The 12,219-nt window shown below is 52.4% G+C and overlaps 3 protein-coding genes across 4 annotated transcripts; 2 read left to right on the top strand and 1 right to left on the bottom strand.

Moving 5' to 3' along the window:
• Positions 1 to 532: 532 nt before the first annotated feature.
• On the top strand, positions 533 to 1,136 carry LOC128270108 (UPF0184 protein AAEL002161). The gene is made up of 2 exons (XM_053007516.1): positions 533 to 818; positions 880 to 1,136. Exons 1-2 carry the CDS (start codon positions 671 to 673, stop codon positions 1,080 to 1,082), a joined length of 351 nt encoding a protein of 116 aa, XP_052863476.1. The 5' UTR covers positions 533 to 670; the 3' UTR covers positions 1,083 to 1,136.
• Positions 1,137 to 1,301: 165 nt separating this feature from the next.
• On the bottom strand, positions 1,302 to 6,966 carry LOC128274745 (neutral ceramidase). 2 transcript variants are annotated; one of them, XM_053013048.1, is made up of 4 exons: positions 6,783 to 6,966; positions 3,762 to 4,262; positions 1,830 to 3,655; positions 1,302 to 1,741 (listed from the first exon to the last, which is right to left on the bottom strand). In XM_053013048.1, exons 2-4 carry the CDS (start codon positions 3,885 to 3,887, stop codon positions 1,564 to 1,566), a joined length of 2,130 nt encoding a protein of 709 aa, XP_052869008.1. In that variant the 5' UTR covers positions 3,888 to 4,262; positions 6,783 to 6,966; the 3' UTR covers positions 1,302 to 1,563. The 2 variants fall into 2 exon arrangements, with proteins under 2 accessions (XP_052869008.1, XP_052869015.1); XM_053013055.1 differs by lacking the exon at positions 6,783 to 6,966 and adding an exon at positions 5,442 to 5,575.
• Positions 6,967 to 9,013: 2,047 nt separating this feature from the next.
• On the top strand, positions 9,014 to 12,154 carry LOC128267935 (prolyl 4-hydroxylase subunit alpha-1-like). Its single transcript, XM_053004902.1, has 6 exons — positions 9,014 to 9,115; positions 9,193 to 9,680; positions 9,754 to 9,926; positions 10,073 to 10,624; positions 10,720 to 10,885; positions 11,010 to 12,154. Exons 1-6 carry the CDS (start codon positions 9,024 to 9,026, stop codon positions 11,096 to 11,098), a joined length of 1,560 nt encoding a protein of 519 aa, XP_052860862.1. The 5' UTR covers positions 9,014 to 9,023; the 3' UTR covers positions 11,099 to 12,154.
• The last annotated feature ends 65 nt before the right edge of the window (positions 12,155 to 12,219 follow it).

The raw sequence follows: 12,219 nt of genomic DNA, 5'->3' as shown, positions 1-12,219 counted from the left end.
TGCGACAAATGTACGAAAAAAACATTTAATAACGGTAGACGTCATGCTGCACAATATACTTGTTGCTTGTTCCAACCAAAGCCAATTGAGGCATGTAGTGTCGATGGAATTCAATGTTTTCGTCTGCTTAGACAATTATGGGTTTCCAAGAAACGCCTCCGCAATGCGAACAAATGCTTCCACCATAATCAACGATATAGCATGGCCGTGGCTGACAGATATTGCCATCGTATCAATTCCATGGACAAACATGGAAGCGCATGCGCTGCTTCCAAATGGCAACGCTTTTAAAACACATCATGTAGTTATCCACAACACACCAAGTTAAGGCGGCGTTGCATTGTTTGTATGTCGTCAATTGTTACTTACTCAATTAATAAATCCCGGGTCAGAATCGCAAATTTAAAAGAAGTGCCCAATGACCAATTTTGAATAGTAAAGTTACGCTACAGCTATAGCCGAAAGAGAATAACAACATGTTATGACAGAGAAAAGCTTTCATGTTGACAGCTTTCGATCGGTCAAACGTCAACATCGATTGGCTGGAATCTCTTAACTTTCGAGCAGGGCAAAACAGTCATCAACCGTACGGTAGATCAGGTGACTGGCGGACGACGAAATCCAGCTCTAGCTACTAAGTGTTGAGGTGAGAATCAAAGAAATTACAGCAATGCCTCCGGACCCGAAAGAAAGTGCCAGCGACCAGAATACGCGCAACAAGGCGACAGTACCGGACGAAGGATCGGGTACTGAGCAGGCCGTTGATGAAGATAATATGTCCGAGGACAACGACTTGGATCTGGATGAGGCATCAGAAGGTGAGTATGGTTTTTCCCGTAAAATGCTGCCGTTTGACTGATTGATTTCGTTCGACGATAGAGTTCCATTCGGTTAATGCGTCCCTGGATATGGTCAGTTCGGTGCTGGATGCCATTGAGCAGAGGAACGATTCCTTACGCGAGCAACTGTTGCAGCTGCTCGAGTCTCAGCGTGAAACGTTGAAGTCGTTCAAGGAAGAAAACCAGCGCATTGCAGAGCAAAACGAAGCGGACGAGCCAGACACTGAACCGATGGATGAATAAGAAACCACTAAAACTAAAAACTGGATAAGAAAAACCTGAGTAAACTAATTCGAGCTCCTAACAATTAATTCTTCTCACGTTTCTCTTTTCTCTTTTCAAAGTTTTTTGTTAGTTGGGTGATGTATGATTTTCAATTGCGATCGTTGCTATCAAACGAAAGAAACTGAAAGCTTTCGAGTTAAATTTTAAAATATCCCAACGGTTTACGGTTTTATTGGTATTTTTTCCTCATTTTTTTTTTAACTTATGAAGTGTGTTGGTGCAATGCGCCCTCCACAGCCACACTCCTAATCATTTGCTAACATTCCTATCGCCAAACGCTCAGTGACTAGTCTATTTGGTAGAATACGACCACGAACGAAAAGAACGGGCGATCGAATCGGTGCGTAAATTCGGGTTGGTGCGTTCGGTAACCACCTGCGGGAGGCGGGACCAGGCGCCCATCAAATGCGGCCACATTCTGCCCGACCCCTTCCTGTGGCTAGCCAACCGTGAAAGGAGTGGTTGTGCCGACGTACTGATAAATGCCTCCAAGAATGTAACGATAGTAGCCAAAGTGCTGAATACGGTATGTGCCGGTCTCGACGTTCGGGCCAATCGTCCAGTAGAATTCAATATCACTGAACCCGAGGATTGTGGATGTGCGCTCCCAGCGGAACCTGCGCAAATGGAAAAGAGAAAGAGAGAGAGTGAGATATTCATCCGGTCGAAAGCGAAAACAAGGATATGCGCGACGGTGGACGGTACCTCGTTTCCCAGTCAGCATCGGTCGCCACAACTTTCCACGTGTCGTTATCGTCCCCCGCTTGTTGTTTCGACTGCCGCTGACGCTGCTCGACCGTGAAGTAGGTTTTATCGTGCATCAGATTGTTACGCGGATTGCCGGCGATGAATACGGCGTGCACTGTATCACCCCGATCGTAGCGTCCAGCCGGCTGCACCTTCACATCACCAAAGTCTTTGCCGAGCGGGTGCGAATCGAAGATCACGCCGGTGGTGAGCGATATCTGTTTGTCGTCTTCGTACGGTGGCGTCGGACCCGTTTCGAGCGTCTCGTTTTGTACGATCGCCGCCGCCAGCTGACCGTACCGCTCCAGATAGATGGTGAGCGTGTGCGGGCCGTACAGTGTGGACGCACCCTCGTAACGCTGGACCTCGTACTCCTCCGGCGTGGTGATGTAGCTCGAGTACATGTTTGACAGGCCGGCCACGACCACCTGCACTTCGGATCCGCCGGCCGCCACCGCCGCCCGGGAGACGGCGCTCCGCAGCCGGCGGCCCGCCATCGTCGTGAACTCGCCGGGTACGGCCGCGATCATCAGGTCACCCACCATCACCACCTGCGTTGGCACAATCTTCGGCTGCCAGTCGTACGGGAAGCGGGCCCGGCCAGTCGCCAGCAGGATCGGTTTCGGTGCCTGGCACTCCTTGTCATCCGGCGTTGGCTCGGCGATAAAGTCGCGCACCACGTTCCACAGTACGTTGTCGGTGATCGTGCCCTGCTGGAAGTCGAACGCACCCGGTCCGTCGGTAGTGCCGGCCGCGAAACTGTACCCCATGGCTGGCAGACAACCCCGCACTCGCCGCTCCTCATCCGTCCCCTCCACCCGATGCGTCGCCTCGGCCACCGTCATGTCCACGTACTGGTGCGCGAATCCGATGCGGCCCTTGATTTCGCGGCGCCGGTCTGGATCCGCCAGCAGTGACGAGGCCGCCCGGTACATCCGCTCCGCGATTATCGCCGTGCTCTGGAACATATCGTCGCCCGGGCCGGACGCGAAGCAGACACCGGCCCCGCTTGGGCAGGACGACGTGAGCACATCGCACGGCAGGCCCGTCTTCTCGCACACCGGCTCGCGGATGTTGGGCGACGAGTCGCCCAGGTTGCTCGCGGCGAACACCCCCACAAACTCGCCCTTCCCGACGAGGGCCCCCGGATTGCGTTCCTGCTCCAGCAGTACCGACGCGTAGCCAACGTTGTCACTCGACACGAGCCGGTTCGTGTTGTTCATCGAAGTCGGGTGCACCGCGAACCAGTTGATGACCCCGAGCACCGTCGCCTCGTCGTTCGCGCTCACGAACTGCAGCTGCACGAGCCCTTTGTCGACGTTGTCCCGGTACTGGGCGCGCTCCTCCGGCGGGTTGTTCTCGTACGCGCTCGGGCTGCGGTTGACATTTGCATCGTGCACTTCGGTTTCCGCGACAAACAGCCGCGCCTCCACCATGTTGTTGTGCGCTCTGATAATGCTTTGCGCGATGCCGTGCACGAGCGCATTGAACGTCTCCGACACGAACCCAAGCGACGTCAGATCGTACAGCAGATACATAAGGAAGCCACCCGGCGTCGAGTGGGTATGCGACCCGCTCACAATCACGTTGGCGTCCGTGTAGAGCTCTCCGTACTTCTTCTGGAGCACCGCCAGCACCTCTCGCTTCACCGCGTGCCCCATCATACCGGCGTCGACACCGACGAACACGAACCGATGCCCCGGGGCGTCCTCCACCACGTAGGACCGGGCGTACTGGCGCAGATGGATACCGGAGCCGCGTTGAGCCAGCTGTGCGTACCCCATCTACAAGAAAGAACCGGGTCCAAGAAAGAAAAGGGCGGTCAGACCGGCTCCTGTTATCCTAAAGGAAGCAGAGCACAGGCACAGAGAAAGAGAGCGAAACACTTACGAATGTGATCTCGACCGACGGGCCGGTACAGTCGGCCCTGCCCACCCCGACACGGTACGCGGCCGCGGCCCCGTTGACGATGGCGGCTAGCAGCAACAGAGCTGCTCCTATCCTTACGGTACGCATCCGGAATGTGGTGATGGGTGATTTGTGGCTGGTGGTAGCCGGTCCAGGCTAATCAAACCAGGCTGATTGATGAGTGATAACTCTCTTCTACGACCACCGAAGTTAGCGCGTCGAAGAGCGTGACTCGTCGCGCTGTAACGTCGTTCCTTTTCTTGCCTGCCACTGGCTGCTTCTTTAAAATGTTTTCACTTTCCTCGCACCACGCTGCGATGCCGGCGGTCTACACGACGACAGCGACGTTCGCTGTGGCTGCTGCCGGCATGCTGTGCTGTGGCTGCCAGTTGCCACCGGAATGGGATCACCGTCAGATCTCGCCGCTACGCAGCTTCTTCACGCTCCGGTCCCGGGCGCCTATTCTCACGGGACGCGGGATCGCTGGAAATACGTTTGAATCAGGAACAGTGAATACACAATCAAAAGTCAAAACAAAACCGATCGGTTGGTGCGCTACTAGGACGACAGACGGCCTCTGATGTTTACACGGCTGGCTCTGCTGGCTGCTGTTTTCGATGTCGCTCTGTTCCGGGTGTGATTTCCGGTTCAATCTTTGTTCGACGACTGGGACTGGTTTGAACCGCAACCCGCGCAGTGGCGCTCTGCAACATGCCGTATGCTAATCACCCACTCCTGCTTGCCCACCACACTTACTCTACAGGGCGATTGTTGTTGAAGATAACCGGACCCCGCTGTCGATAACGGCAGTGGTAGGCCGCGGATCGGGTGTATTCGGCGCGCCCGTCATATTTTCTAGCCCTCTCACACTTCATTATTCGATGTCCGAGGACCGGAAGACACCGATAGCCGGCGGCCGCTATCGGCACTATCGTGGGGAACACGGCTACCGACCGGCGTGCCATATGTTCATTAACCCCACTCAGAATCGGCTCAGGCAATCGGAATCGGTGGTTGCTGAAGTACTAATTACCGTCCGTGTAGAGCCATGTATGATCGTGTCGTCTGTCCCGTTGCCAGGATGTGCTTCCGTTCATCTATTACAATCCGAATGAGTTGGCGCAGCATCTCTGCTCACTGGCGGGGTGTGGTGCTCACTCCCCACTGGGGTAAACAAAATGTAGTAGCCCATCGACACCCCGTCAAAGCCGCAACGAAGGAACGCTTGTCGTACCTACTACTGACATCACAGTTCGCCACAAAGGCAAAAAATAAAAAAAGAGATGCCACCGCCCCGTTTTTGCCAAACACTATCATGACCAACGTCACCAAAAACCCGCCCCACCAACGGTGAGCGTTAGTTAATTGTCACGAAATAGTGTCGAAAAACAGTAAATAATAGTTATCGATTACATAACGCACTACGCTGCGCCGTCACCTGGCTCAGGGGCTGGCTCGGGGCACAGCTCTATTGGCACCACACAGCAAACAGGCCCGGGCGGTCGGTTACCGCATAAAATATGTATTTCATGGCGTGTTTAAATTTCACCGCCCGGACCGCGGCCGCGCGAGGTTAAAATCGCAATCATTGCCGTGCGTTCTGAGCTCCTATGGTGGTAGCATTTTGTCAAATGGATCCATCAAGTTTACTCGCGTTCTCACCTGTTCCTGTTCGGACATCCAAAAGAATCGGGCCTGGTGTCCAAAAATTGGTGACGAAAGGAACAGTTTCCCGTTCCCGTTCCCGGTATTTTGTTTACTCGTTTCACTGATAACACTGATATTGGCGATAGGTACAACTTTCTGCTCACCGCGTTTCAACACTGATGCACCCTGCAGTTTGAAAGCTTGACAACAGCCAACGGTAGCCAACGCACTGGCACATCGGCTGGTTCGGCGGACAATGGACAAATACGAATGGAAATTAATCGTACCATCCTGTGATACTTATGCGCGGCAAGCGGTTGCTATTTTTTTGTTATCAGATAATTGAGATGATTGCTGGTCAAGTGGCGATCAATCCCGGTCCTTATGTATACATTGACATCGGCGCTCGGTGGCGTGTGCAAAGGGCACAACATGTCGAGCAATGCAATCTAGTTGATCTATTCGGCCGGAAATGTTTTACACACAGCTGGTGCAAGTACAAAGTGCTGGCGCTCCTGCTCGACGAAGCAGGGGAGCCGACATTGTTCAGACACTTTCCAAATGTCCTTGTTCAGATCTTGCTCAAATAATCCTTACACGAAGGCAAACGAAGGGGCTCCTCAGTACAAGAATTGCAGTTGCAATATGCAATCTGAAGTTGGAGTTGAAGAGTTAGCTGGTAACCTGTCAGCGAGGCTTTCGAAGAGCGAAAGTCTGCCACTGATCAGACCATAACTTTGCGGTAGATCATTGAAAAGTTGATTGAATATCGTAACAGAACTTACCATGTACTACTCGTCTTTAAGACCAGCATTATTGTGAGAATGATTATGCCCAAAGGTGGATGGAAATCTATCTCCAATCCCGTCACTACCACTTAGGGATTAGCCTACATATAGAATGAGCAAGCAAGCGAACAGATTTTGACTTGTAGATCATCGAGAACAAGACTTCAACAGACGCGAGGCGGTTGGAAGGGCCGGATTAGATTGTATTAGAAGCGCTGCGAAGGCTCAACTGTCTGTAACCCGAGCAAACGCACGGGAGTCAGGGTCAGCCGCTTGCGTTGTCGCAACATACCATGACCATTCGCATTACAGTCACGACTGGGGTTTTTTTTTTCATGCTTAGATTACGTTTTCCCAAACGCATTCTCCGGCGTGCGCCGTCCTACTGCACTTTGTTGTGCAGTGACACATATTTATAGCGAAGCGTAACGTCCCACAGCTCAGCTACTCGTGTTGCGTTGCAAAAATTCGGGTGGAACGGGGCCAACGCTAGATAACGCTAACAGCGGATCGCGCGCCAGTTTGCGTTACGGCCCCTAGTGGCCATGCGGAACGGGAAAGGACCTACCTGTCTCACATCGTCGTTTGTGCTGTACTCTTTAACCGGGTTCGCTTTCTTGCATCATTCACGCTGGAGACGGCCGACGGCAGCCCCGATCCATCACAGGACACCCAGGATCTTTTCTCACGTCACTGTTCGACCCGCTTACCGTGGAGCTGCTTGGACACAAACCGAGCCGAGGTGAATCCAATAACGCTCAACAGCACAACAAAACCACTTGTACCGCGAGAAGCAAACAAAGGCAGCATCAACCACACATGGCACCTGTGGCCGCGCGTCAAGCGATGTGAGCGGGCCCGAACATGATCCGGGGCCGAAATCTGGACTCCATTCCAGAGGCGCGCGCGCAGCACAAAGCGTCCGCAAGATCGACTGAAACTGGGATGATGAAACAAAGGTGAATGGGGCGCGACAGAGAAACAGAACCCTTGAAGAAGCGCGTGCAGAAAACAGAGAAAGAGAGAGTGAGAGAGCGTGCAAGGTGGGTGGGGGAGAAATAAAGAAAGGCCGAACGAACCACATGCTACTTCGGGGAAGCGCCCGAAGCGCCGTGTGCTGTGACACAACTCGTGTCCCATCTCTCTCTCTCTCTCTCTCGCCGTCCTTCACGCTGATGCTGTCACTCTAGTTGCATTTCAACTCTCTCGTCTGGGTATTTTTTATTGTTTTAGGGTGCTATCGAACCATTTTTAACTATCGACTATTGATTTATTGGGCCGCCTTCCAACCAGTACGTCAAACTTCAGACTTAGGGTTTTTGATAGGAGCCTAAAAACGAAATGGAAACCATGCCGGCCCCCCCCCCCGCCATGCTTTCACTTTCACTCTTTATTTCGCTTGACTTTTTTTTAAATGTTTCGTCTGGTGTTCTTTTAATGCCCTTGCTGCTTGCGTCGTTGTTCTTGCTCTACCTCTCTCACCTATTTTCCAGTTTGGAAAGTGCGAAAGTAGTCTGTTGCGGTGATTACAAAGTACTCTCACCCCGGCATCTAAAAATAGAAAATTCAATGTTTACTTTCGTCTCGTCTGGACGTCTGGTGATTGAACTTTTGGCCTCACCTAATAGAATGCCGATTACAAGCGGGAGCCTATTGGTGCGATGCGGCAAAGCGGAAGAGGCACAGAAAAGGTAAGCGGGCGAGAGGGAAAGGACGAAGCGAATCAGCAGGAGAAAGGAATTAGCACGAACCATGTGTTCGTTTGTTTTTCCCTCGTCTGGACAATCGGTTCCAGTAACGCACTTTGACAGCTGGCGGGGTGCTACGTGACCGCGTGTGTGTGTGCGCGCGCGCGCGCGACGAAAGCAAATGTGCGTGTTGGCCTTCCTTGGCCTAGAAACCCGCCTCCGCCCGCCAGTCATTCGTAATCAACAATTGCTGTCGGCCACGAGTACAGTGTGCGCTGGTTTAGTTTTATCCCGGGAGACACGGCCGCGCGGACAGCGCCAACCAGAACCACTGTGCGCTGTTCTGGGAAGTGTCGCAACCAGGTGTCAATAAGGTAGCGGTTCAAATTCGGGTTCCGAGAAGTCGCGCCCTGAAAGTGACAACCGGCGACTCAGGATTTTTGGACGACGCGTTTCCAATCGCAATCGGGACTGAAGGTTTGGGAATGTTTCAGGTTCTAGCAAGCAGCAACAGCCACCCAGCAAGGCAGCCACCAACGAAGCCACCAAGCAACCACTCAACCAACCAACCGACCAACCAATCGGCGAAAAAAAAGGCTACGTAGCGGCTGCTGATACAGTAATGTGTTCTGCATCTGATGCACATCTGCTGTCGGTGCCGCCGGTTTAGCCCGCCCACGCACCAACACACACACACCAATCCATACGGCCCAAAAAAAAAAGAAACCCGCCTGCCGCCATTGCCTACTTCCGGTTTTGAAGCACACGCTAGCTCTTCGGGCACATGTGTTATGATCGTTATCAGTTTCGGGGCCCGTCCAAAACTGCTGCCCAGCGTCGTCGGGGTGGCGCGACTCGCTCAGTTAGTGAACTAGCGACAATCTCCTGATAAACAGTTCGACATTAGGCCCCGTTCGTTCGTTTGGTGTGTGCTGAAATTTTGCTGGGGGTTTTTCCGGTCGTTGTTTCGTTCCGTTTGGTTTGGCGGGCTGCCGGACGTGCTGTGGCAGCCGACAATGGCGATGCGAGGCGCCATACACGGGCCGGTGATGGTGGCGATGGTTCTGATGGCGGCATGCCTTTCGGCGGCCACCGGCGAACTCTTTACCGCACTGGCCGACATGGAGGAACTGCTGGAGACGGAAGCCGTGCTGATTGCCAATCTGGACAATTACGTGCAGGCGCAGGAGGAGAAGCTGCTGCAGCTACGACGGTACGGCCACCGGGTGCATTTTTATTGAACGTTCTCAAACATGCTTGCTAACCTTGGATGTGTTTCTTCTTTCTCAGGAAGGTGCAAGAGTATCGGCGCGAGCATGCTGAAGCGGCCCGGGACGTCAGTGCGTACCTGTCGAACCCGGTCAATGCGTTTCTGCTGACCAAACGGCTCACCACCGACTGGCGGTACGTCGAGAATCTGATGACGTACGAGGTGGGCAAAGAGTTCCTGGAGAACGTCACCAGCTTCCGGAGCGTGCTGAAGTTTCCGTCCGACGAGGATCTGAACGGGGCGGCCGTGGCGCTGATGCGTTTGCAGGATACCTACAACCTGGACACGGCCAGCGTCGCCCGCGGCATGCTCGACGGGGTACAGTACAGCACCGAGCTGGCGGCGGGCGACTGTTTCGAGCTCGGACGCCAAAGCTACCTGAACGGGGACTACTACCACACGGTGCTGTGGATGCGCGAGGCGATGGACCGGCTGACGCAGGAGGTCAACCGGACGGCCATGAAGGAGGACGTGCTGGAGTATTTGGCGTTTTCCACCTTCAAGCAGGGTAAGCTAGCCTAGCGTCCGTCCGACGGAGACGAGACGGACAATTTCACGAGAGCACACCTTTCCCATGCTAGGAAACATTCAGACAGCGCTTTCGATGACGGAGGAACTGCTGGAGCTGGTGCCGAATCATGAGCGAGCCGTCAGCAACAAGGCCTACTATGTGAAGGAATTGGAGAAAGAAGCGCATCACAAAGTCTTGCGAGGCGACGACGGCAGCGCGGAAGTGCCAGTTGACGTCAACACGGTGAGTCGAATCTCTCTTTTTTTTGCTGTTTGCTTTGGCACCGACGCATTGATACCGTGATTGTTAACACAAATTCTGCACTCTCGCAAAAACATTCGAAACTCCAACTCTGGGTCTGGGACGATGTTTGCACTTCGCCACAGAAGATCTACAAGGGCGACAGCAGTCCACACGTATACGACCGAACCGAGCGGAAGCTGTACGAGCAGCTGTGCCGAGGTGAGCAACAGCTACCGATCGAGCTCCGATCGAAGCTCGTCTGCCGCTACGCCACCAACCGTTCGGCGTTTTTGCGGATCGCACCGCTCAAGCTAGAGGAGGCATATTTGCGCCCGTACATAGTGATCTATCACGAGGTGATGTCGGACTGGGAGATCGAGCGCATCAAGCAGTACGCCCGGCCCCGGTTCCGGCGGGCCACGGTTCAGAACTACAAGACGGGTGAACTTGAGTTCGCCACCTATCGTATCAGCAAGTCGGCCTGGTTGAAGGACAGCGAGGACGAAATGATCCGGGCGATCAGCTTGCGGGTGGAGGACATGACCGGGCTAACGATGGAGACGGCCGAGGAGCTGCAGGTGGTAAACTATGGCATCGGTGGCCACTACGAGCCGCACTTTGATTTTGCGCGCCGCGAAGAGCGGAACGCATTCAAGAGTCTCGGTACCGGCAACCGGATTGCGACCGTACTGTTTTACGTGAGTATCGCCGTACCGCACAGTCCTGTTTTAGTTGCTTTCGTTGCTGTTTGTTTTGCTATCATTGCTTTGCATACCACGCTCTCCGTCCGTAGATGAGCAACGTGACGCAGGGTGGTGCCACGGTGTTTCCCTCGTTGCATATGGCCCTCTGGCCACGGAAGGGTACGGCCGCTTTCTGGTTCAATCTACATGCTTCGGGTTACGGTGATTACTCAACGCGCCATGCAGCTTGCCCGGTTCTCACCGGTACCAAATGGGGTAAGCGATATCTATACTTCTGTTCAACGTTTTTGCTATCGGGACAACTAGTTAGATCTGCGAAAGGGGTTAAACAAAAGAGTTTTACGTACAGTACCATTTAATCGTATGTTTTGTTTTGCAGTTTCCAACAAATGGATTCACGAACGAGGTCAGGAGTTTCTTCGACCGTGCGAATTGCTTCCGGACCATCCGGCGGACAGGGTTGAGTAGTGTGTTCGTCGATTATGACGCTACTATTGACCCGTTATCTACTCATCTACACTTAAGTCAAACCGCACACCCATCAGGACTGTGTCGCCATTCTAATTGCCATCGTAACTGTTTGCCATTACTTACCGTTAACATGTATTCTTTTTAGCTCGTAGCATACCCCTGATAAGTTACTGCCATGTCGCCGTTTTTCCTACTTTATGGTAGGTTTATAAACTGGTGTGACGAACGGGTGAACATAACATACGTACAATATAATTACCCACGGGGTGCAGTCGAAAGAGGCCAAAAACCAAACGAATCTTGCAAACAAATCTCTCTAGCTGTTACGCCATTATACAAAATACTCTGCCTCATTCGTTTTTTTTTCTTCTGCTTTTTGTAATTGCGTTCCAGCACTTTTTGCGCGATAAATCTTAACGTAATTTTAGTAAATCTACAGTTATTCGTGTACTGAATTCCATTATCGATCGGCTGGAAACTTTTTCTGCGTTTGCGGACCACTCGAGAAGTTCGTTTCGATTTACAACCGAAATAACGACTACGTCGTTCAACTCGCCAGTTAAAGTGACGCACCGGGAAAACTGCAACTGAAAAACAAATCGTGAAAAAAGCAATTTAAATGCTTCGTACTGAGGCAAACAGATGTAAACGCAAAAATTGTGCATCGAAACACCAAAAATTTTAACTAGTTCATTGAACAAAGTAAAATCAAAACTCACCGCGGGCGATGGGAGGAGTACACGCTCGCTCACTGCATGATTACAATTCTACGATTTGAGGCGTTACCAAAAATATACATAAATATATACATATACACATATACGGTTTAAAACGGGCTGGTTCAAAAGTATTTAACAGAATAAAAATAGAGACCAGTTGGAGGCGGTGAGAGGGAATTGGGAAAAATAAAATGGTTGTCCTCTCGACTAGTTAGGCTTGTCTCTCACATGGGAAAGCGAACAATAAGAACGTGCTAGTCTAGTGCGTGCTAGCTAGCAGCACAGCTGAACTGCCCACGATGGGGAAATAGATCATTTGTACGCAAAACATGGTTCGGTCGTGTTTCGGTTTTTACGATAAAATCTGCCCGAAACCTGCAACGATACGCAGGATACGTT

Source organism: Anopheles cruzii, chromosome X (genome assembly GCF_943734635.1).
Source record: "Anopheles cruzii chromosome X, idAnoCruzAS_RS32_06, whole genome shotgun sequence".
NCBI classification, from domain to species: Eukaryota; Metazoa; Arthropoda; class Insecta; order Diptera; family Culicidae; genus Anopheles; species Anopheles cruzii.
The sequence above is the reverse complement of the archived record's forward strand: the minus strand, read 5'-3'. Positions and strand labels throughout refer to the sequence as shown.

Bases quoted from the DNA above. Each gene is read 5' to 3' on its own strand.
- LOC128274745 (XM_053013048.1), bottom strand. From the start codon at position 3,887: ATGCGTACCGTAAGGATAGGAGCAGCTCTGTTGCTGCTAGCCGCCATC. The intron at 3,656-3,761 runs GTAAGTGTTTCG...TCTTTCTTGTAG, and splicing joins CGTCGGTCGAGATCACATTC to ATGGGGTACGCACAGCTGGC. The intron at 1,742-1,829 runs GTACCGTCCACC...CCATTTGCGCAG, and splicing joins GATGCTGACTGGGAAACGAG to GTTCCGCTGGGAGCGCACAT.
- LOC128270108 (XM_053007516.1), top strand. From the start codon at position 671: ATGCCTCCGGACCCGAAAGAAAGTGCCAGCGACCAGAATACGCGCAAC. The intron at 819-879 runs GTGAGTATGGTT...GTTCGACGATAG, and splicing joins TCTGGATGAGGCATCAGAAG to AGTTCCATTCGGTTAATGCG.
- LOC128267935 (XM_053004902.1), top strand. From the start codon at position 9,024: ATGGAGGAACTGCTGGAGACGGAAGCCGTGCTGATTGCCAATCTGGAC. The intron at 9,681-9,753 runs GTAAGCTAGCCT...TTCCCATGCTAG, and splicing joins GTTTTCCACCTTCAAGCAGG to GAAACATTCAGACAGCGCTT. The intron at 9,927-10,072 runs GTGAGTCGAATC...TCGCCACAGAAG, and splicing joins TGCCAGTTGACGTCAACACG to ATCTACAAGGGCGACAGCAG.